Genomic DNA, 22,513 nt, shown 5'->3' with positions numbered 1-22,513 from the left:
AGTCGGGCAGGCACCTTCTTGCGCATGCGCACCCACTCGAGTGCCGCCCTCTTTTCCCCCCATTCCGTGACATCATCCAGCCGCTCGCGCGCCTCGCGTTAGAACCACTAGCGAGGCCGCCTCGCTGCGCGCCGGAAGTTTGGGGAACCCTGCGACCCGCCCTTTCCTGTCAGACAGAACGCGGCCCCACCTGTCTGCTCAGGAACTGGGAAGGGCGGAAGTGAACGAGAAAAGGCGGAACCTGGTGAAACTGGTTTGCCGCTGCTGCCCTCATTTTGCTTCGCAGAACTTCCTTCTTGTGTTATGACGTCTGGTGTCCCACTTGACTGGGAATCCAGAAACGGGGCACACAGCACTTCATAAACACCTTTGATTTGTGTCTGTGGAAATACGTTTTGTCCAGACGAAACATACCTCAAGGCAATTAACATATTTTGCAGAATAGCCTCACCTGTGGGTGATGCTGAACCGTTTTAATTTTTTTTAACTTGACTTCCCTAAATCCTACATTTGAGAGGCCTACAAGAACAGCTCTCTAGGGAGGGTGTGAAGGTGTGAGTATTCACTTTGAACAAATATGTGCCAGTCATGCTGCTAGGCCCTGGAGGTATTGCAGTGAGCAAAACAGACCAAACCCCCACTTTCGTGAGGCTTAAGTTCATGTCTACTGAATCCAGTTTGCTGATTTCAAATAAGAAATGAGAAGTGACGACACAGAGGCTTTCCAGTTAGGTCATTACAAAGAAAAAGTGTTATTTCACGTAAGAGTTAACACCTTTTTAACTACCAGCAATTTGACCCATGCCACAAAGGGAAAGGATTTCTTGAGAAAACCCCAATATCTAAGGAAATGGCCCCAATTTATTTATACTTGGAGCAGGACAGAGATTAAGGGAACAGTGGACACCTACACTGTAGTTGTCACTCCTGGGTCTATCTTGGTGGTGCCTTCAGACCGTGAAAAGTGAACTGTAAAGATGGGGTCAGCATGGGAGGAGGACCAGCTTATAGGAGTTACCAGGCTAACACTGTCTGGTTCTTAGCTCAGAGGGAGTCAGAAGCTGAGTGTAGAAAGTAGTCTTCTAATTTTAGAATGTTTTCCTTTCCCGCATTTATTTAATTTTCCCATGGTGGTTAACAATAAATCCCTAAAAGACTGATTTAGTTCATTCATTTATTCCAGCAACAAATATTTGAGAACACACCGTGTCCCAGACACTGTTCTAAGGACTGGCAGCGAAGTCCAAGACAAACAATCCCTACCTTCAGCAAGTTTGCAGTCAAGCAGGATACAGATGCTGAGCATTACAAGGGAAATGATTATTCTGAAAGAGGAACTATGGGGTGCTATGGGAACATATAACCAGGGACCTAATTATATGGGAAAGGGACCAGCCCAGATCCAACACTTGCCCTCCCAGTTTACCTCCAGTAGGTTCTTTTTAACTTGAACTAATCTTGTTTAGTGGGGTAGACGGTGAGGAAAAAGAAGAGCTAGTGACAAAATCTAACTCCCTTCTCAGTCTTAAGCATAATGAAGGCAAGGGAGTAGAAGATATCAAAGGAGTGAGTGGTGGTGGCCACCAAAGGAGATAGCAGGCTGAGGCCCTAAAAAAAGAAAGGAAACCTAAATCTATCCAGCACTCTCCCAGCATTCTGAAAAGGAGCCAAAACAAGGAAGAAACTGGGGTATCTAGTGAGGCCCTCACAAATCACTCATCCATTTCTCTGACATGTTCATAAACTTTTCACAGTGGTTACAAACCAAAAGCTTGGTATTTCTTGGCACTTTTCCAATACCCTTTACCAGCTCACATTATCTGGGCTCCCACCCAGGCTACAGATAGCCTGGCTGTTAGCATTTCACAGAAGGGATACAGACTGGCCCAGATTCAAAAGCTACCCTTCTAATTTACCTACAGTGGGTTATTTTTAACTTTGAGCTCCCACATAGAGATGGGGCAGCCAAATATCAAGACCAAATCCCTCACTTCACCTGCTCAACAAAATGACCCAAAAAATGTAAAGTTTCTGTGCCATTAACACTTCCTGGTCCCTAAAAGCCCAACTTTTCCTCAAAGCTGGGCACCTGACCTTTAGCCAGATTTCTTAATCTTGTCATGCTTTTCGTAATAGCATGGGTAATGCTTTTCATAATAGTAAATTCCACCAGGTCTCTTAGAAACTCTAAAACCAAAGCTTAAGAACTTTAAATAAATAAGTCCTCGTGTCACCACTGATTATGAACTTTTAGTTTTTAAAATAAGGCTAGCACAACTTTTGAGTCATTTTGAAAAGTAGGAGATGGCCTGGTTTAAAGGTACCAGACTAGACATGGGCTTCCTTACTACGTCCCGACACAGACAGAAAGGCGTCACTATTCAAGAGGACTGGGGCTTGCAACCACAGATTACCATCTTATTTGCCATTTAGGTCCAAGATTGCTTGAGCCCAGGAGTTCAAGACCGGCATGGGCAACATAGCAAGACCTCATCTCTACAAAAAAAAAATTAGCCAAGCATCATAGTGCACGACTGTTGTCCCAACTACTCAGGAGGCTGGGGCAGGATGATTGCTTGAGCCCAGGAGCTTAAAGCTGCAGTAAGTGGTGATTTGCCACTGCACTGTAGCCTGGCAACAAAGCAAGACTCTGTCTCAAAAAAGAAGAGAAAGCCAAAATGGTTAGAGACTCAGCAGATGTTTCCAGATAAGATCAGTTTGTGACAGATAGACCTGCATTGTTCTATACCACTCTTTACCTTCACTGTTCACACTCAGATACCTCCACTAGTAAGGGAGACAAGCAGGTTCGTGCTATGTGAGCCTTTCCAGAAGAGTACTGCCCAGCCCTTCTTCATCCCTGCCTTAACACACCCAAAAACCAATATCTTTCAACTGCAAAAAATCTAAATTATACTGTCCCTTTTGTAGTCAGAGAAGTATATCTTAGATCCCCAGCTCAGTCTAGCTCAGAGAAGAAAATAAGAAAAATAGAGCTCTTTCCTCTTAAAGCTACCACCTGAGTCACATACTATCATCTACCCCCCTCCCCCAACCCCTAAACACACACACTGGTATTTGAGTGGTAATATGGTAAATGCCTGACAACCTATTCTTCCACAGAATCCCTAGGCTTTCTGTGTCAACAGCTTCCCTTTAGAAGCCAAATTTGTGAGCTTTCACTCCACAGGCTGGGTGACTTTCAGACTTTGGCACCCATTTCTATTTAGATATCAAGCATGGTTTCTAAGCAACCAGCCAGCCAGCTCCTCTCCCTCTCACTTCCCCCATCAGGGAGCCAGCTTACTATACTAGCAGAACAGGTCAAACAGAGCTTGATCCTGGACAAATCAGTGCTTGAGGAAACTTTAACAAAACCAAGGAAAAATGTGGTACAAGAACAATGCAGAAGGATTCTGTTCCAGGCAGTTTAGCCTTGTACAAGTAGAAGAAGGTCATCGAGTCTGTTTTAAAGCTGTATACAATTTCAGGCATCATTCCAATCTCTTCACTTTATAAGCAATAAATCTGAAGCCCAGAGGTTAAAGGACTTGTTCAAGGTCACATTGGCAGCAAAGCTGCAGCTAGAACCTTGGTGTCCAAACTCCCAGGCCAAATCTCCTTCTACTGTGCTACATCATACTACCATTAGGAGATTTGAAAAAGAAAAGCAAAGTCTGAAGGGTGATTTTTCCATAAATTAAATCAGCTTTAAATCTAGGCATACTTGGAGAATCACAGTCTTCTAACACTGTTAGAGAAAAGAGAGATTTAAAAGCTGGTTAAATCTAAACAATAAAAAAATCCATATATACAATATTATAAAAAAGGAAAGGAAGAAGATGGCATTCACGATTATTGAGGAGGCAGGGCAGGGGGGAGTTGCATGCTGGGGGTGGGCTGCATGGGCTGCCAGCTCTCCTGGGTTTGAAGGATGCGGTACAGCTGCTTCAGCTGAGCAACGATGTTATCTTTGATGTCTGGGGTTGAGATCTGCAGGCGGACACTGCCACTATCAAAGGATCGTGTGAAATCACCAGAAAACATCTCGTAGATCATCCGAGCTACTACTGGAATGACCTGTTCAAGACACAGAACATAGGTGTATCCTCTCAGGAAAAGGTATTTTTAAATAGCACAATGGACCCAAGATTGAAGGGCAGACCAAAGAGGCCCTGAGGAAGCCCCCCATTCTAATGTCTAAATAAAGGATATGCCTTCATCTCTCTGGACCATCCTCCTGCCAAAGCTCACTCTGGAAGTTGGTTCAAATGAAGGTAAAGAACCTAGATGTAACATTAGGCTACATGCCTAAATAAATGACTGCTTACTTTGCAAGACTTTTAACAAAATATCATCTATTGCTTGCCTTGCTACACAACTCCAGGGGCAAAGCCCAACTGGCCTTGCTGCCACTTCCTAGAATAAATTTATATTCCTAAAAGTAACTCAAAAGGTTTTTCTAAGAAAAGCTGGAAAGGGCCAGGTGTGGTGGCTTATACCCATAATCCCAGAATTTGGGGAGGCTGAGGCAGGAGGATCACTTAAGCCCACGATTTCAAGACCAGCAGGGGCAACATAGTGAGACCTCATCTCTGCTAAAAAGAAAATTATGCCAGGCATGGTGGCCTGTGCCTGTAGTCACAGCTACTTGGGAGGCTGAGGTGGGAGGATCACTTGAACCTGGGAGGTTGAGGCCACAGTGGGCTGAGATGATGCCACTGCACTCCAGCCTGGGTGACACAGCAAGACCGTGTCTCCAAAAAAAAAAAAAAGTGCAATTTACAGTGTGTGTGTGTGTGTGTGTGTGAGTGTGTGTGTGTGTGAAGAAAAGCTGGAAAGGGTCATATCTGTGAGGTTTCAGCAAGACTCTAAGGTTAGTAAGAGAATGAAAGACAAGATCTCCTCTAAATCAGTCACCCATTTTAAGGACCCTGCCTTTTCCAGCATGGTCCTACTGCACAAACCTGAGTCTGTTACCCCATCTGATGAGACTGAAACCTACATGGGCTGATGGATGCTTGATGAAGGCTCAACCCAGACCTGGGGCCTAAAGCATTGGCAAAAAGGAGAAGAGTTGTTGACACAGCCTTATCTTCTCACCTGAACCAAGATGAGTTTCCTTTCCAAGGGTTTCCCATCTGGCCATTCTTCCCCAAAGCATAAGTAGATCTCAAACGGTGGCTGCTTTTCTATCTGTCCTTTCTGGTGGGCAATGAGATCTGCAGAAAGTGGAAGAGCAAGTTTGGTATACCGGGTCATTCCACATGCACTCAACAAATACCATCTTTTATGCTGTCCATTACAATAGCCACTAGCCACAAGCACTCACTAATTTTAAATTAATTAAATAGTTCCTGGGTCACATTAGTCATATTTACATGCTCAATAGCCACATATGGCTTGTGACAACCATACTGAATAGCACAAATATATTGAACAGTACAAATTACAGAGGGTTCTCTTGGACATCATTGATCACAACTTGCGGTCCAAACCACATTGTAAAAAATTCACATCTCAGTGCTTTCCCCAAAACTGCCTGCTTGAATTCACCACTCAGATAATTCCCAAAAGAACATGTGCTATTCTGAATATGACAAGCAGGATTACCTTCCAAAGTTAAAGACAAGCTGGTAACATTTGAGATGTAATGACAGGGCTGTCTCCTTCTTCTGCCATTGAAGGAGCCACAACCAACTTAAAAATGACTTCCAAGTACGTATCTTTGGAGTGAAACTCCCTTCTTTGTTGCCGAGGTCACCTCCAATTTTTAGAGCCAAAGTTCTGTTCTCCCTTGACCTCCTCCAGAAGAAATTTTTAAAGATCTTTGCCATGCCAGGAAAGCAGGGAGGTGAAAGGCAGTCATGGTGGAAGGAATGTACTTCCAGAGAATGATTCCCACCATCAACCTTCTAAGAAATGACTTACCGCTAAGGAATGTTTCCAGACAAAACAGCTTGACCTTCTTTTGTCTCTCAATCAGGTTGGGAGCAACAAGTGATGGGGCACATGGCCCAGACCAGTACACCTTGCACTGGCACAGCCTGATGGCATAAATGGCGTGACCGCTGACCTCCAGGATCAGTCCTCTGTCCATGACGTCCAGCAGCTTGCTAGTGAAGAGCTTCTGCTTCTCATTGGTAATATGCTCAGGACCTGGGAATTTGACCTGCTCCAGGCTGACAGGACCAAAGAGCTCCTCCTGGTCAGGCATGGGACCCAGGTCCCCATAGAAGAGTCGGCAGCCCTGGGGGTTGCTCACGGTCATGGTCTGCCCGTACTCCTTCCCACGGTACTGAAACTTGATGTCCAGGTCAGTCACTGCAAGGTTAGAGATGACAGTGAGAGTCCTGCTTCACTGCTCTGCCTGTTCATCCCTGTGACTCATGCAAGTCCATTAAGATCAAGCCACCTTTCAACCAGCATTCAGGAAGGCCACTGCCATAGTTATCCTTCCTGCAATAAAGGGAGACATCAACATATCCCTGGAATATTCACTCAAAAGGCTGCCTGAAAGCAAACAGTTCAAGGTCCATCTCAACTATTTCTGTTCAATCACCACACCCCAAGGGCTACAATTTCATCAAGTAAAGTGGTCCTGGTATCCCCACGCTATACTGACTGAGTCTTCACACCAGTGGTCATTGGAAGGAACTAAAAACTAAGGTATCTGGTTTGTGTATCATTTTTAGCTTATTGTTTAAAGAAACTTGAGGAACAAGAAGCAATACCAAACAATTTTTCTGAAAATGACATGTGAGCACACACACTGGGGATCTGTTCTAATAATATACCATGAAAGGACACAGTTCACATCAAAGTTAATTTTTACTCAGCAAATCTCCATTGAACCCAATAGCCCTTATCAAAGCTAATTAGCCTCTTGGACAAAATTGTATTAATAGCACTCACATGCCTACCATGTATAGTGTGAAAGGGAGACCCAGGCAATGACATTGATTCTTCATTGAGATAAATTCGTACCAAATTCAGAAAGAGGTTTTTTCTGTAGGTCCTAAAGTCTCTCAAAATCCAAGAGCCTCCTCTACCAAATCCATGGCCATTAACCTCCCTGTTCCACAACTAACCTTGTCACTAAATCCCCCTGCCTGACTGATAAACCTGGGCCTCCTACCCACCTAAGACCTGAATAACCTGGAGCTGGAGCTGTAACCAATCAGAGCGTCCCTATGGGCAAGTAAGTATCAGCCAATGTTTCTTTTCTTTTTCTTTTCTTTTTTTTTTTTTTTTTTTTTTGAGACCATGTCTCATTCTGTCACCCAGACTGGAGTGCAATGGCTTGATCAGCGCTCACTGCAGCCTCGACCTTCTGCCATCAAGTGATCCTCCTACCTCATCCTCCCAAGTAACAGGGACCACAGGCATGCACTGCTATGCCCAGATAATTTTAGAGTCTCACTATGTTGCCCAGGCTAGTCTCAAACTCCTGGCCTCAAGCACTCCTCCCACCTCAGCCTAGGATTACAGGTGTAAGCCACCACACCCAGCTGGGCCAGTGTTTCTTTACTTCTTCCCTGATGACTCATGGGCTAGCCAGGAAACAGAAATAGAAGGTGCCTCTGAGACAGGTAGTTTTTCAATGCATGGCAAAGAAATTAAGTCAGAAAGCAGGACAGGAAAGAGTCTGTAATAGGAGCAGAAGGCCCAGCAAGAAAGATAAGGTCTCACTTACTTGGGAGAGAGCTGATCCACAGTTCTGGAGAGCTATAGAAGGGCTGTATAGGTGCCTGGGGTACTTCCATCTCCAGGGGTTCAGTTTTGGGCCACACTGCCTCAGGGCTGCAGTTGCCCACACTGCAGTTACCCACACTGGCTGGCGCCATGGGAGAACCTAGAACAAAAGCATATGGTGAGCAGACAATGCACATCACTTGCTGATGCTCTGAGAACTCACAAGGTCAGTAGACAAGAACTAAATACTGAACCCTGACCCACTGTGATCTTCCAGCCCATCAGTGATTCCCATAACTAACACAATAAGAAATAAGCTTCCCCTGCTCCTGCTTCCTAATCGTATTATTTCTCCCACAAATTCATAGTTTTAAAAACCTTTGTTTGCTGAAAATTAACTTAGACAAGTGAGTTTTCTCTGGAGGTTAAATTATAAGGAGTAAGAGATTCCATACTGTAAAATTTGCCCCAAGCAATTAAATAGAGGTTCATTGTCTTCCATAAAATGAACTCAACTGAATTAGCTGATTAGCTTCAAGGAAGTGTTAATGCATAGAAATTCCTTTAAAAACAAACAAATACTTTTACATGCATAAAATGTCTGGAAGGATACTCAAGAACCTAGAAGGATCTGACTCCTCCAGGGAAAGAAATGAAGGTTCAGGGACAGGATAGAAGGAAAACCTTTCCACGTATTTACCTTTTTGTACCATTATGAATGTCAACCATGTGAAAGTATTATTTATTCAAAAGGATCCAATTGAAGGTTTTTTTTAAAAAAAAAAAAAAAAAAAAAAAAGAGTATTTCCCTGCTACTGTCAAAGGTGACTTGCTCCAAAGTCTACAGATTTCTCCTCCTAGCCTCACCTCTTAGGCATCTATTCTTCAACAATTCTTCATCCTCTGGCCCAACAGCTCTGAAATCACAAAGGTTAATGTTTCTTTGACCCTTTGTGTATAAGTCTGGTTAAATTTACATTCTCATTTTACTTTTTTGTTTTTCATATCTATTCTACAACTTTCCAAAAAAGGATTAAAGGCAGCTCAAAACATAAGGACACACAAATGCTAGCTTTAATAAAATAGCAACAGAAATAGGAAATCAGGATCCTGGAAATAAACTGCATCCTTTTAGGGGGTGAGAATAACAGAATGAGTCAGCCAGACATTTGGGAAAGGATCCCACATTTCTATTTTTTTTTTGTTGTTTTGTTTTGTTTTTTGTTTTTTGTTTTTTTTTTTTTTGAGACGGATTCTCGCTCTGTCGCCCAGGCTGGAGTGCAGTGGCGCGATCTCGGCTCACTGCAAGCTCCGCCTCCTGGGTTTACGCCATTCTCCTGCCTCAGCCTCCTGAGTAGCTGGGACTACAGGCGCCCGCCACCGCGCCCGGCTAATTTTTTGTATTTTTAGTAGAGACGGGGTTTCACCATGGTCTCGATCTCCTGACCTTGTGATCCGCCCGCCTCGGCCTCCCAAAGTGCTGGGATTACAGGCGTGAGCCACTGCGCCCGGCCTGATCCCACATTTCTAGATGTTCAATTTCACTAAGTGAGAATATAACATGTGGCAATGCTTTGTTTGTTTTTACTTTTATTTTAGTTTCAGGAATGCGTGTGCAGGTTTGTTAAATAGGTGAATTACATGTCCCGGGGTTTGGTATAGAGATTATTTAGTCACCAGTTAATAAGTGTAGTACCCAATAGGTAGTTTTTTAATCCTCATCCTCCTCCCACCCTCCGTCCTCAAGGAGGCTCCAGTGTCTATTGTTCTCTTCTTTGTGTCCATGTGTACTCAATGTTTAGCTCCCCCTTATGAGGGGGAACAAGTAGTATTTGGTCTTCTGTTCCTGTGTTTTAGTTCACTTAAGATAATGCCCTCCAGCTACATCCATGTTGCGGCAAAAGACATGATCTTATTCTTTTTTATAGCTGCATAGTATTCCATGGTATATATGTACCACGTTTTCTTTATCCAGTCCACCATTGATGGGCATTTAATTTGATTCCATGCCTTTGCTATTGTGAATAAGTGCTGCAATGAACATACGTGTACATGTGTCCTTATGGAAGAACAATTTATATTCTTTTGGGCATATATCCAATAATGGGATTGCTGGGCCAAATGGTGATTCTGTTTCAAGTTCTTTGAGAAATCACTAAACTGCTTTCCACAGTGACTGGACTAATTTACATTCCCACCAGCAGGATATGTGTTCCCTTTTCTCCATAAACTCATCAGCATCTGTTATTTTTTGACTTTTCGGTAACAGCCATTCTGACTGGTGTGAGATGGTATTTCATTGTGGTTTTGATTTGCATTTCTCTAATGATTAGTGACGTTAAATATATGGCAATATTGACCTGGAAGATCTCTATGAAACTTCTCTTTACCCACACTTGGTTGCAAATATATAAGTGGAAGGATAAATGAAGGAGGGCCAGTGGATAGACAAGTGTCATTTCCTGATTCTGAAAGGTAGGGGCATCACCTAGAGTAGGGTACCTGAAAATCCTAAATAAATAATCTTGATATCCTAAGTTTTATAGGTGGCACAAGTTATCTCATTTTGACCCATTGCAGCCAGGTGGTACTAAAAAGACAATGAAAAACTGGTTGGCTGGATATCCGCAAGTCATTTGAGTAGGAGCATTTCAGTGGACAAATCAAGTAAAGATGCTGCAGAAGAGTAATTCAACATGTGTTCAAGTATCCTCAGAAAATGCAGTGGGAGATTCAGTACCTGCTCTGTCACACAGTGGATTCTCAAGCTCCCAACTCAATTTTCCTGGGAAGCTGGATTCAAAAGCCCACAAAAGGAAAGTCTGTTGCAGATAAATCCTATCAGAGCCTAGAATTATCAGCTACAAACATCACAAGTTTCCTGTGATACAGCCTAAGCAGAGTGGTCCTTGTTAAGGAAATGACACAGAATTTATACCAAGAGAAATATTAGAAGAGTTTGCCCGTAACTCGTAAAACTGACACTGCACTTGGCCTGAAGGAAATTGGCAAAATGTATAACTGATGATATATTTGTATGTTGGGTTAAGAATGAATTCAAATTTTTTATTTCTTTGAATTAGCACATAAGCTTCCGAAGATGTTCTATTGCCTGGAACCCACCCAACTCTACTGGGATAACTGAGACAGCAGGGAGTTCCTCACCTCTGACTCCCACTTGCTAACAGTCCAGCAGCCTGGACCGATCCTGCTTTCAGGGCAGTGGTGGCCAATGTATTGACAGTTCCAAGGTCAAAACTCCTTACATCCTCCGTATGTCTCTGTACCACCCATCATCCCCACTCACCATTGATGTTCAGGAAGGGGAAGGTGTCCTGGATGGGAACATGGTGCTGCGACTGATCCAGCTCATCTTCCTCATCTTCTTCATCCACATCATTATCCTTCTCATCCCAGGGAGCAGACCCTGTGGATCCTACCCAAGATACACAAGCTCATAAGTGAGCCATTCAGGTTGCACTGCCATCCCTGCAGCTGACCCACCATTCAAGCTAGGGACTGCTATCCCAGAGGCTCCTCAGGTTCAGTACACACCCTCAATGTCCTAGCTAAAAAGAGTGAGAATCAAAGGAACCAACACTTCTCTCATGGAAGGACCTCCCTGGATTCACTGGAGCATGTATCTAAATTATCTGGCTGTTAGTACTTGTTAAGTACGGAGTTAATTGGAGGGATTAGGAGATATTCTCTTATTCAAAGTATCCTATGAATTAAACGATCACTCACCCAACATGTATAAGAACTTATTACCCTGATCTTGTCACTATTGTATGTACCAAAGCATCACTATATACCCAATGAATATGTACAATTATTATTTGTCAATTAAAAAAAATTTTTTTACAGATCATGTTAATTTTTTTTTTTACAGGTCATGTTAATTGATTCTCACAATAGCTTTTGAAGTAAATAGGAAAGCTGAGATCCCATATTTTAGAGTTGAAGAAACTGAGGCTCACAAGAGGTAAAATGACTTGATTCAAGTCCTACAAGTAGTAAAGTGATAAGGGCCAGGTTTAGAATGCAAACCTAAGCTTTGATCCCTTCTCCTTCAAAACTACCTGGCCTCTTGAATCCCAAGAGAGGCTACTTTTACAGTAGAACTGTATACCCCTCCACTTTCTAATGTTTTAAGTAACTAGGCTAAAAAACATACCCCTAATTAAGCAAGATTTTGCTGAGTTTGAGTCTTTTGTTTTCTATGTCCTTCCCAGAGAAAGGCTTTCTTGCTTTATCCATCTTAAACTTTGTAAATCAGGCTGTTTTCAAGTTGACAATCTCTTAAGAGTCCAGCCGAGAATCTGGCATACTGCCCACCTTCTCCCCAGCACCTGGGGCCTCACCTGGGTTAATGATCGAGCCCTGGGGCTGAGGGATGTCACACACTTGATATATCTTCACTGGGTTCATGGGCACCTCCTTGGTGCCATCATACATTAGGTTGAATTCTCTGCTCTTATTGAGAGCACAGCGCAGCTGGGCCTTCCATTTAGCTGGATCAGGGTCATCCACCCCTTCCTGGTACTTCCCTGTCTCTACAGCCCAGGCCTGAGAACAAGAAACCACAGTGAGTCCTATCATTGCCCAGAGCCACTGCAAAGCGTGTGCTTGCCCTTTCTCATAGATACACACACACACACACACACACACACTCTTGCATGACTGCCCCACCATCCCAACCCCAATTTACAGAGACTGCAGCAGGAAACACTGCCCTTAGGACCAGGCAAGACAGGTGCCTAAGTGAAATAAAGCCATGTGCAAACACAATATATTAAAAGGAGGAGCCTTATCGCAAGCATTGGTACCAGCACTCATCAAGACGACAATGTTCTAATGAAGGGCTGAAGATAAAGTTTGGGGAAAATATGCACCAAAGTGCAGATGGTAACTCTGGATAGCAGAATTTCAAGTAACTTTTTTTCTTTGCTTATTCATTTTTGACATGAGTTGCTTATATGACAATAGGTAAGACAAAGAGGCATGGCAGAGGATATGAAGAGTTTGGCCTCCTGGGTTCCTTCCCGTCAGTCTTCAATCTAATACATAAATAAAGAATTGTGGCTCACTCCTGTAATTGCAGCACTTTGGGAGGCCAAGCCGGGTGGATCACGAGGCCAGGAGTTCGAGACCAGCCTGACTAACATGGAGAAATCCCGTCTCCACTAAAAACATAAAATTAACCAGGTATGGTGGTGCATGCCTGTAATCCCAGCTACTTGGGAGGCTGAGGCAGGAGAATCACTTGAACCCGGGAGGGAGAGGTTGCCATGAGCCAAGATTGTGCCATTGCATTCCAGCCTGGGCAACAAGAGTAAAACTCCATCTCAAAAAAAAAAAAAAAAAAAAGAATTGTAGAAACCAAGTACCTTTAGGAGGGAAGGAAACACACTGGGGGTTCAGCTTGTCCCACTGCCTGAGGGCCTCAAGTCCTAAAAAATCCACACCCCTTACCTTTCCCTATCCTCTCAAACTTCTACTTCATTAGAAACATCATGCTGTCAACCACACCAGTGGCTGGCAGCATGGACTAAAACCACTTTGACTCCTTCTCTCTGGTTTTCAAATATGGAAACTCACAGCACTTTCCCCAGACAAGAAGAAGTTAGCCTTCCCAGTGAGGAAATGAAAAATCTAAGCCGCTCAAGTCATAGACCAAAGTGCTCAGGAGCAAAGCAGGGAGTAGACACCTAGCCCTACTTTCGGCTCTAACAGGCATTCTTGTTTCTGCTCATAGGATAGCCACTCTCCCCCATTGCTAACAAGTTCTCTGATCTCTTTGTGCAGGAGTACAACTTGTTCTGATGCCGAAAAAGTAGGTGCCATTAGCAGAGAACTCAAGACAGGAAGCACACACCAATGTTTTCAAGCTAACAGGTTATTTGACTTGTCCAAACCCAATCCCTTCCTGATTCTGATCATAGGCTTCTGCCTCAAGCTGAAATTGAATTTTTCTGCCCCATCCTTCAAGAGCTCTGATCTCTTTCAGTCACCCCCTGAAGAACCTCACAGTCATGAGGAAGTTCCCTCAAAAGCTAATCTAAATCCTCCTCCTCCAATTCGGATCACTTCCTCTTACCATCTTCTCAGATTCCGGTCCCTCCATTGGATTTGTGGTACGGAATGAAGAAGTTTGGCAACACTGTGCTGCCCCAGGTGGCTGAGCAGACACTAGGGGGCCTAACTGCTGCTCCATTCTATCCAACCCCCTACAGGAGATTTCAATTTCACTGGTCACTGGTATCTGGAAGGCCTATCTCCAGTTACCTGGCAATACCTGGCTGCTGCCTCCCCACATTTTCCTTTCCGTTTGTTTGATCCTCTGTGTGCCCACGCTAAGTCTGGCCCCACCCAGCTGACTTGGGCTATGAAGACTTTGGCAGAGGTCTGCACATTTCTGTGGTTCCCTAAAGCCCTGCTTCTCCGTAGAGAGCAGCCAGACCAACCCAGAACCACAGCCCCAGCCTTCCTGCTCACCACACAGCCATCCCCAGGACCCACCCAGATTGCACTGGGCACCCAAGGCTGATGCAGTGAAGAGCCGTATCCTTTAAGACTGGAACTTTATAATCAAGAAAGGAGGCCAGGCCCATTGGCTCATGCCTGTAATCCCAGCACTTTGGGAGGATGAGGTGGGTAGATCATGAGGTCAAGAGATTGAGACCATCCTGGCCAACATGGTGAAACCCCATCTCTACTAAAAATACAAAAATTACCTGGGCATGGTGGTGCACACCTGTAATCCCAGCTACTTGGGAGGCTGAGGCAGGAGAATCACTTGAACCCAGGAGGTGGAGGTTGCAGTGAGCTGAGATCGTGCCACTGCACTCCAGTCTGGGTGACAGAGCAAGACTCTGTCTCAAAAAACAACAACAACAACAACAACAAAAACAAAGCAAAACAAGAAAGGAGAGCCTAGGTGGAACCATGTGGCAATCATTGTGATTTATAAACATCGCTTGTTCAAACCCATTCTGAGTCTTGCTAGCAAGAGATTCTGATCACTGTGCAGGTCCTTATTTCTCTTCCTAAAGAAGAAATAATCTCTGCATTTTTATAGCGCTTTACAAATCCGTTTCCATACTTTATTTCACTTGATTGTCACAGGCAAGACTACTTTCATCCCCATTTTACCAAAGAGGAGCTGAAGCCCAGAGAGGTTAACTTGCTCAGGGCTACACATGCAGCTGATGGTAGTAGAATTTGAGGCTAGTTCTTCCAATTCTTGATCAGAAAGGGCAGTATAATGGGGGTTGGAATGGAGACAGAAAGTCAAGGGTTCAAATCCTGCCCCCACTACTTACTGGGTGTGTGATTTTGGCAAGTTATTCAATCCCTCTAAGACTTAGCTTCTGCATCAACAGCATGAAGGTAATACCTCCCTTACAGGGTTGTCATGAGAATTGAAAGAGATAATGGACACAGACACTCATTTAATGTTAGTGCCCACCTGTATATTCTGCTAAAGGCCATCAGAGCTTGGTATCTGTGAAAGCACCCTCCCTCTGCACTCTGCAAACAGATGCACAGATATAACTAAAACAAAGTCACCTCCCCACAGCCCAATTTTCCTCAAGCCCCAAGCATGCAAGCCCAAAGCATCACTCTCATGAGTAGGGCTTTCAGGAAATAGCCTCTTCCCCAGGGCCAGCCACTGTCAGACATTTGAACAGCAAATCCAGTTTCAGACCATGGCCACAAGAGGCCAACTGGGCCAAGATGGGCCTGCGCCCTTCTCAATGCCAACTCCAATAATTGGTGCTGGTTTATAGGTACTAACCTTGTCAACTTTTATATTGTTATTTAAAATCTAAATTAAGAGCAGTCATTTACCTTCTAAGTACCTTCAGGCCAATTTTCTCTCTGCCTGTCCTCTCTACACCTGACATAACTGAGTTGGGTGGGAAACATCCCAAGGATGGCTTTCTTTTGAACCCTGCGCTCACATTTTCTGCCCTTTCCAAACCCAATTTCAGCAAGGACCCAAGGCATGAATCTTGAGAGGCCCACAGTAGAGACTGTATTTCACTGGTGACTTCTAGCTTATACTCAAAGAAGAAAAGGGCAAACAAACTAACTTCTCAATGTCTTGGGATGCAGGAACTAAAGCTACTCATGAGATGGAAGTGACCAAGAAAGAAGCTGGTCTGGAGCAGAGGCACAGCCTCCAGTGTTTCAAACTATGTGAAAACCTTTCCCACAACAAGCCTGTCCACCTACTTCTGTCTTAAGTCAAGCTTTGGTTTCACTTAAATTTTGTAAAATGTTATGTGATTAAATCTTGTTTTCAGTTAAATAAAATGACTGTCATATCAGTGCTATTTCTTATTTTTGAAAACATTCATAAAATTAAAACTTATAATTAAATCACCTTTAATTTTTAAGCAGCAGTTATAGATGGGGCAAAATATTTTAACTCAAAAGAAAAGCTTGCCAGGTGCAGTGGCTCATGCCTGTAATCTGAACACTCTGGGAGGCTAAGCAGGGAGGATCACTTGACCCCAAGAGTTCAAGACCAGCCTGGGCAACATGGTGAAACCCTGTCTTTGCAGAAAAAATACAAAAATTAGCCAGGCATGGCGGTGTGTGCTTATAGTTCCAGCTACGTGGGAGGTTGAGGTGGGAGAATCGCTTGAGCCTAGAAGGTCAGGGCTGCAGTGAGCTATGATCATGCCACTTGCACTCCAGCCTGGTTGACAGAGCAAGACCATATCCCACAAAAAAAGAAAAAGAAAGAAAAACTTGCTGAGAGTCCTCTATACCAACCACATAGGCTATACTGTGTGCCTGCTAACACCTGATAGTTCTGTCCTGGTCTGAGTATCCATTGCCAGGCCCAAGCACCTCTCTACATAGCAAGAGCTCTGAGTGATTGAGGAGGAAGAGTCAACTGCTGACCCTTGCTAGCTTTTGAAACAAACACATCACTACAATCACTAATGAGAGTTTTGGCCAACCCCAGCTGGTATCCTTTGGGATGTGATTGAGTACCTTCAACCAGTGGGAAAGAACAAAGGGCTTCAACCATTGCAGATATGCCTCCAAAAGAGGAATTACCATGCCTGCAGAGTTTGGGCACCCCCATCATAAGCATTCTCTCTGTTTCACCAGAGTTTTAGATCTAGTATATTCCCCAGGCCAAAAAAAAAAAAAATCCAGAAAGGTCTGATGGTAGAAGAAGTCCTTTACCTTAAAAATGGTATTTTCCTCTTCTTGTTGAGGGCTATGCCGGGTGGCATGTTTCCAAGGAATCTGGAAGCGTTTAGAGTCCCTGTGTAGCCAGATGAGCCCAGGGTAGAGGCCACTATCCACCTGGGCCACCAGCCAGGGCTTCAGTCGGACTCTGCGGGGGTGGAGGGCCATGATCTGGGGGATCAGAGGGAGAAATGGGAAGAGCAGAAGAATTAGGCCAGCCACTGGGAACCCTTCCCAGCCACCGTTCCCATCTACTAGAGCTACAGTTTCACTAGATTACAGCAAAGAAACTAAATATGGGAATAAACTGTGCCAGGTGGGAAAGAAAAGAGGTTAAAAGGTCCTTTTTATTCTGATTCCAAAGCCATTTATACTTCATGCTTTAGCCAAATCAGACTTATCATGCAAGTAGATCACATTTCTTCTATTTAAATCCTGAAGCAGAAAAATAAAAAGATGATGTCATCCTGCTGGAACACAGTCCTTCCTGAAGCAGCAAGGACTTTGGAAGAGAAGGGAAATTGTTCTTTTCAATCTCATCTCAGGAGAGGGAAGAAAAAAGTTATGGAAACAGCAACAACTATATAAGTGAGAAGCTGAAGCATGTTCTCTTTTTAAACAAGACAACTAAAGGTGAATGGGAATATTTTAGAAAGAAATGACAGCACCATGATGAGGGAGAAGTAGGTGAGGGGTAGATCCTGGACTCCAGAGTCTTCACTTACATGGAAGAGCAGGCAGTGTGTTCGCAGGGATCTGAAGAGTTGGCTTGTCTTTCCCTTGACCGCTCAAAGGTTCTGTATGGAGAAAAGGGGGGTCTCAGATGGTTATCCATACAACAATCTAGTGTCTGGGAGAAGGCTTGGGAACATTGGCGACAAAGGTTCTGAGAATATGTCTCTGCAAATGAGTTCTGGTAAAGCTCAGAAGTCCTAGAATAACCAAATACTAAAGTACTAAGAGTACTTAGAGTACCAAAAACAGACATGAGACAAGCTTTGCATGGCTAGGACAGCCTCCTCCCTTGGGTCTGTTTATCTCCCAATGAAGCCTGGAGTGAACTGATTGGTTGCAGGAGCCAGCCTGGGTAAAGTCTGCAATTGATTCTCGTAAAAATACATGGGCATAGCAGATAACATTCAAGAGCAGCTGGCACTCACGGCAGAAAATAAAAGCCTTCCCAGATTAGGTGACTGATAAAAAAAGAGTCACTGGAGAATTGTTTATCTGAGATGTTCTGTTGGATTTTTTGGTGTTCTTACTTTGTTTTTACTTAAGATGAGAATGAGATGCCTGGAAAAAGAACACTCATTCAACAAATATTTGTTCATCAGCTACTGTGTGCCAAGCACCGTGTTAGTTACTAAACACTAAAGCTCTATGTTCCTTCTTGAGAATCTCCACATTGGAACTTCTCAAGCCCCAAAATGGCCTGAGGAGGAGTGAAAGATAAATAGGTCACCTTCATACCCAGAAAGATCCCTACCTAGATCACAGTTCTGAAACCAAACAACCTTACAGCAAAGAAGCTAAATATGGGAATAAACTGTGCCAGGTGAGAAAGAAAAGAGGTTAAAAGGGTCAGCTGAAGGCTCCAACATAGAAGAGCTTAGCTGATGGGGTGGCCCATAACACCACTTCTCTCCCCAGCCAGACTCCCAACAAATGTGAAAAACCCAAACCTAACTCAGCATCTGGCACTTTAAGAGCAAGGCAAGACCTGCTCTCACCTGAGCTTTCTGACCCAATTACCAAGTCCTGCAACTGAAACCTTCCCCCTGGGAGCACAGTGGGTAGGTGAGGTTGGCATGCAGTGTTCAAGTGCCCCCACGTAGTTGGCCTTGAATTGCGGTGTTTTGTAGGGCAGCATGTGAAACCATCAAACCATGGAGTGCATTTACACCTTATAAGGAGGAGGGAATGCATATTCTCTCAAGGGCTAGTTCTACCTTCTGCTCCCCAGTCCTATCACTACTAAAAGGGGGATGGAGCAAGAGAAGGAAAAAGAGGATAGAGAAATAGGCACCATCCAGTCAATCTAGTAAAGAGCTTTTGAGAATTTCCATTGCAATACTGGTAAGTGCTGTGTTTGGGCCTGTCAGACATTAAAATCCAACTCTTGACCAATAGTGGACTTGAAGAAAAGTCCAAAAGGGCTTATTGTAGTTGATCCAAAGCCCATCATGAAAAAATTAAGGCAATCAGGCCAAGACCAGGAGCTGCGCCTGATGATGGGAAAGGAGAAGCAGCCACCCATAGAGATCAGTGATTAAGATCTAGAGCCCTGGGTTCTCAGTGTTCTCCTAAAATGGAACTACACATGAGCAGCCTTGCCTCAGCCCCATGGAAGGAGCCCCAGCCTGCCCTCCTCCAAGCCCATGCCCTGCCTCTCTCACTGTAAACCCTCTCCACCTTCTGAAAGTCAGCCAAGATCTCCCCCACCCACCACCCAGTAACTATAACTCTAAAAACAGGCAGAGATGGAAAAATTGAAAACCCAAATGACCGAGACGGAAATGGTTCATTACGTCACAACCACAGGCTGCAATACCAAGTAGCCATTAACAACAGGCATCAGAATTTTTATTATACTCAAGGAAATATTTACAATATGAAGTTGTGGGGGCAGGCGGAAACACAGTATACTGTGTAGCACTATCTCCATCTTATAACATAGCACATACTTGCATACATGTGCACATACACACAGAACTGAAAAAAGGAAATAAATACAACAATGCAACAAAATATTTGTAATGGTTATTGGAATTGTAACGGTGATGGAATTATGGATGCTTTTTACATTCTCCTATATACGTTATACATGATTCATATTTTCCTACAATGATATGTTTCAACTTATAATTTTAAAAACTACAAGTAATATTTTTTTAACCTCAGGACAGTAAGACATTGGTTATGAAGGATGGTAACAACAATCCTTTGTATCTGTGTAGGCTTTACAATTTTTACATGAACCTTTACCTAACATGTCTGGTTTCATCCTCGTGAACCTGAACGTGGTATTACTATCCCCATTTTACATCTGGGCTAACTGAGATGCTTTATCTCCTAAGTCAAAGTGTTCTGTACCAAACCTTGTCACTGCACCCTGTCTTCTATGTCCCTCTCATCTTCTAGGCACCAAGAAAGTAAACTAAAAACATCAGCAAAGATTCCAGCAGCATAGAGGGCCAATAAAGTGACTGAGGTGGAGACTGCATAACATCCACTCTCAAACACACCTAAATCAGAGTTCTCTTTCTAAACACTCTTACCACCTAAATCCCAATGCCTGCAGAACCACCTTAGCCTAGTTGAACTCATCTTGGTATCTCTAGCTGCCATCACAGCAAAATGCAAGGCCTATGTCTCTAACAGGTATTTAACCAGCCAAAGGACAATGATGCTAACCTATGTATTCCCCTCACGCTGAGCATAGAGGAGGGACACTTTCAGCCTCCTCAGGGCACTAACTGTCCTCTCCCATACGCCTATTCTAGGGAGCAGGTCCTCCATAAACACCCTCACTGCCACCTCCATAGCCCCTCCCCAGACTAGTTTCCAGGGGCACTGCCACACCAAAGCCGAGATTTGGCCATCAGTGGTTTTGCTCAGGTTAAAACACAAGCCATTTCTTGCAGACAAGTCTTAGCAGTCCCAGTTCTTCCCTTTCTCCTGAAGGAAGTGAAATGCCATCCTCTAAGTTCCGTTCCTCAGGTTTCCCTGTTTAGTTTAGCCCTGCTTAGGGGTAAACTCCGGGCGTCTAGTCAAAATGTCTACACCCTTCCCCCCTGCTGGATGGAAGTTGGGGGATGACAAATGGGAGTTACAAGGTATTGAGTGCCACTGTCATACGTCATACACGTCTCATCCTAAACCACACTCCTGGGTCAACACCAGCTTTCACCAATCCCACCCAAGCACCTTCCTCACTCTATCCGTCTCCTTTCCCTCACTTCCACTCTTGACATCCACCAAGAGAACAGGTTGCGACAGGGTGACCCCTTTACCACAAAGCAGGCTGCCTGTAAAGAGTGGCACCTCAGGCCTCCTTTCCAAGTCAGGCCTGGGAGACTTTCCCCATTCTCCACACAACCCTCCAGCCCCTTCGGGCAAAGAGGGCCCACCCCCAGAGCAACCACACCCCAGCCCCACCCTCCCCAACACCTAGCTCCGCTCCTTGGAAATCCAAGGGTGTCTCCCAGGCCCAGGGCGAAGGGCCTAACTGTGCCAAACAGACTCAGGAGGGAAAACAAACCGCCAATGCTCCAAAGCTCCTGGCCACCCTCACACCAGTTTCTCAAAACGCCCACTAGGACCAAGGGCCTGCGGACCTGGGAAGTCCTCTCTCTGGGACACAGGGGCCAGCGGCAAGTTGGTAAGAATGAAGGGGGCGCGGTGCTTTAGATCTACCGGATAGTGGGGTTGTTGGGGACCGAGAGCAGTTCCCTCCGCTTCGGCGGTGGGGGTAGGGAGAGTAGGCACAAGTGTAGATTCGAGAGGGGCCTAGCGCTACAGAACTGAGGCTGCCCCAAAGCTATCTGGAAGAGGGCGACAGGCACCCAACCCCAGTGTGTACGCACCCAAACACACAGATGCCCCCGAGCAAGTTCTCTCACCCCCCACAAACTCCGGCGACGGGTCCTACCCCACCCACGGGGGAGCCTCCCCTCCCTCAAGCTGGTCCTCAGAAGTTGGCGTCCCCACCTTTGCTCAATCTGTCCACCAGAAGCTGACGTCCCTCCGAACCAAGTCCGCAGCGAAGATCACCCGTCGCTACCACGTTCCTCGACGTCTCAGCCAAGGGGCGCCTGGCTCTACCCAAGTAGGGACTGCGGGTTCCTCTCCCCGTCCCGCACCAGCCTTTACCTGCCCGGCCCAGGTGCGCCGAGCTCACGTCAGCGCCTCGCCCCAGGACGCCGCAGCCCTCGCCTCCGCCAGGCCACGCCTCCCAGGTGTGGCCACGCCCCCCGGCATTCGGGATTGGCGAGTTGCAAGAAATATGACACTCCGCGTTTCTGGACGGCCCGGCCCAGCGGCGCCCGCCCTCTGTCCCACCCTACTCCCCCGCTTCTAACTCCGGCTAAGAAAGTCCCACATTCAGCCTAGCCTTACGCCTCAGGGCTGGTGGTCCTGGGAACTGGAAGTGACTGGGAGTTCAGATCTAAGTCGAGAGGGTGCCTCCCTCCTTCACGCCGCATAATTGCCCTGCAGTATGCAAACAGTTAAGCACAAATTAAGGGTTTTGAGATTCTGGGTTGGCCCTACCACTCGTGGGCCTGTGTAAGTGGAGTTGTACATGAAGAAGAGAACCAGAACTCTTGGTCCTGTCTGGGGGAAGCCATATGCTTCCAGGACTAGAATTCTACCTTTACTTTGCCTCTTACCCGTGTGACTCTGGGTAAGGTACTTAGCTTCTTGGTTTCAGTTTCCTCATCTCTTCAATGAGAATAATAATCCCTGCCTTCTTTTTTGTTGTTGTTGTTTGCTTTTTTCTCTTTCTTTTTCTTTTTCTTTTTTTTTTTTTTTTTTTTTTTTGAGATGGAGTCTTGCTATGTTACACAGGCTGGTCTCCAACACCTGGGCTCAAGGGATCCGC

At 44.9% G+C, this 22,513-nt stretch overlaps 1 protein-coding gene across 2 annotated transcripts; it reads right to left on the bottom strand.

Annotated features, from left to right (window-relative positions):
* Positions 1-1,160: 1,160 nt before the first annotated feature.
* Positions 1,161-21,885, bottom strand: IRF6 (interferon regulatory factor 6). Of its 2 annotated transcripts, none has more exons than XM_050781410.1 (9): positions 21,784-21,885; positions 17,637-17,708; positions 16,906-17,082; positions 12,060-12,264; positions 11,003-11,131; positions 7,697-7,855; positions 5,932-6,324; positions 5,104-5,222; positions 1,161-4,080 (listed from the first exon to the last, which is right to left on the bottom strand). In XM_050781410.1, exons 3-9 carry the CDS (start codon positions 17,077-17,079, stop codon positions 3,856-3,858), a joined length of 1,404 nt encoding a protein of 467 aa, XP_050637367.1. In that variant the 5' UTR covers positions 17,080-17,082; positions 17,637-17,708; positions 21,784-21,885; the 3' UTR covers positions 1,161-3,855. The 2 variants fall into 2 exon arrangements, with proteins under 2 accessions (XP_050637367.1, XP_050637359.1); XM_050781402.1 differs by having other exon boundaries at positions 21,622-21,850.
* Between the last annotated feature and the right edge of the window lie 628 nt (positions 21,886-22,513).

This window comes from Macaca thibetana, chromosome 1 (assembly GCF_024542745.1).
Source record: "Macaca thibetana thibetana isolate TM-01 chromosome 1, ASM2454274v1, whole genome shotgun sequence".
Taxonomy (NCBI): domain Eukaryota; kingdom Metazoa; phylum Chordata; class Mammalia; order Primates; family Cercopithecidae; genus Macaca; species Macaca thibetana.
Note: the sequence above shows the minus strand (reverse complement) of the source record. Positions and strands in the feature narration are given on the sequence as shown.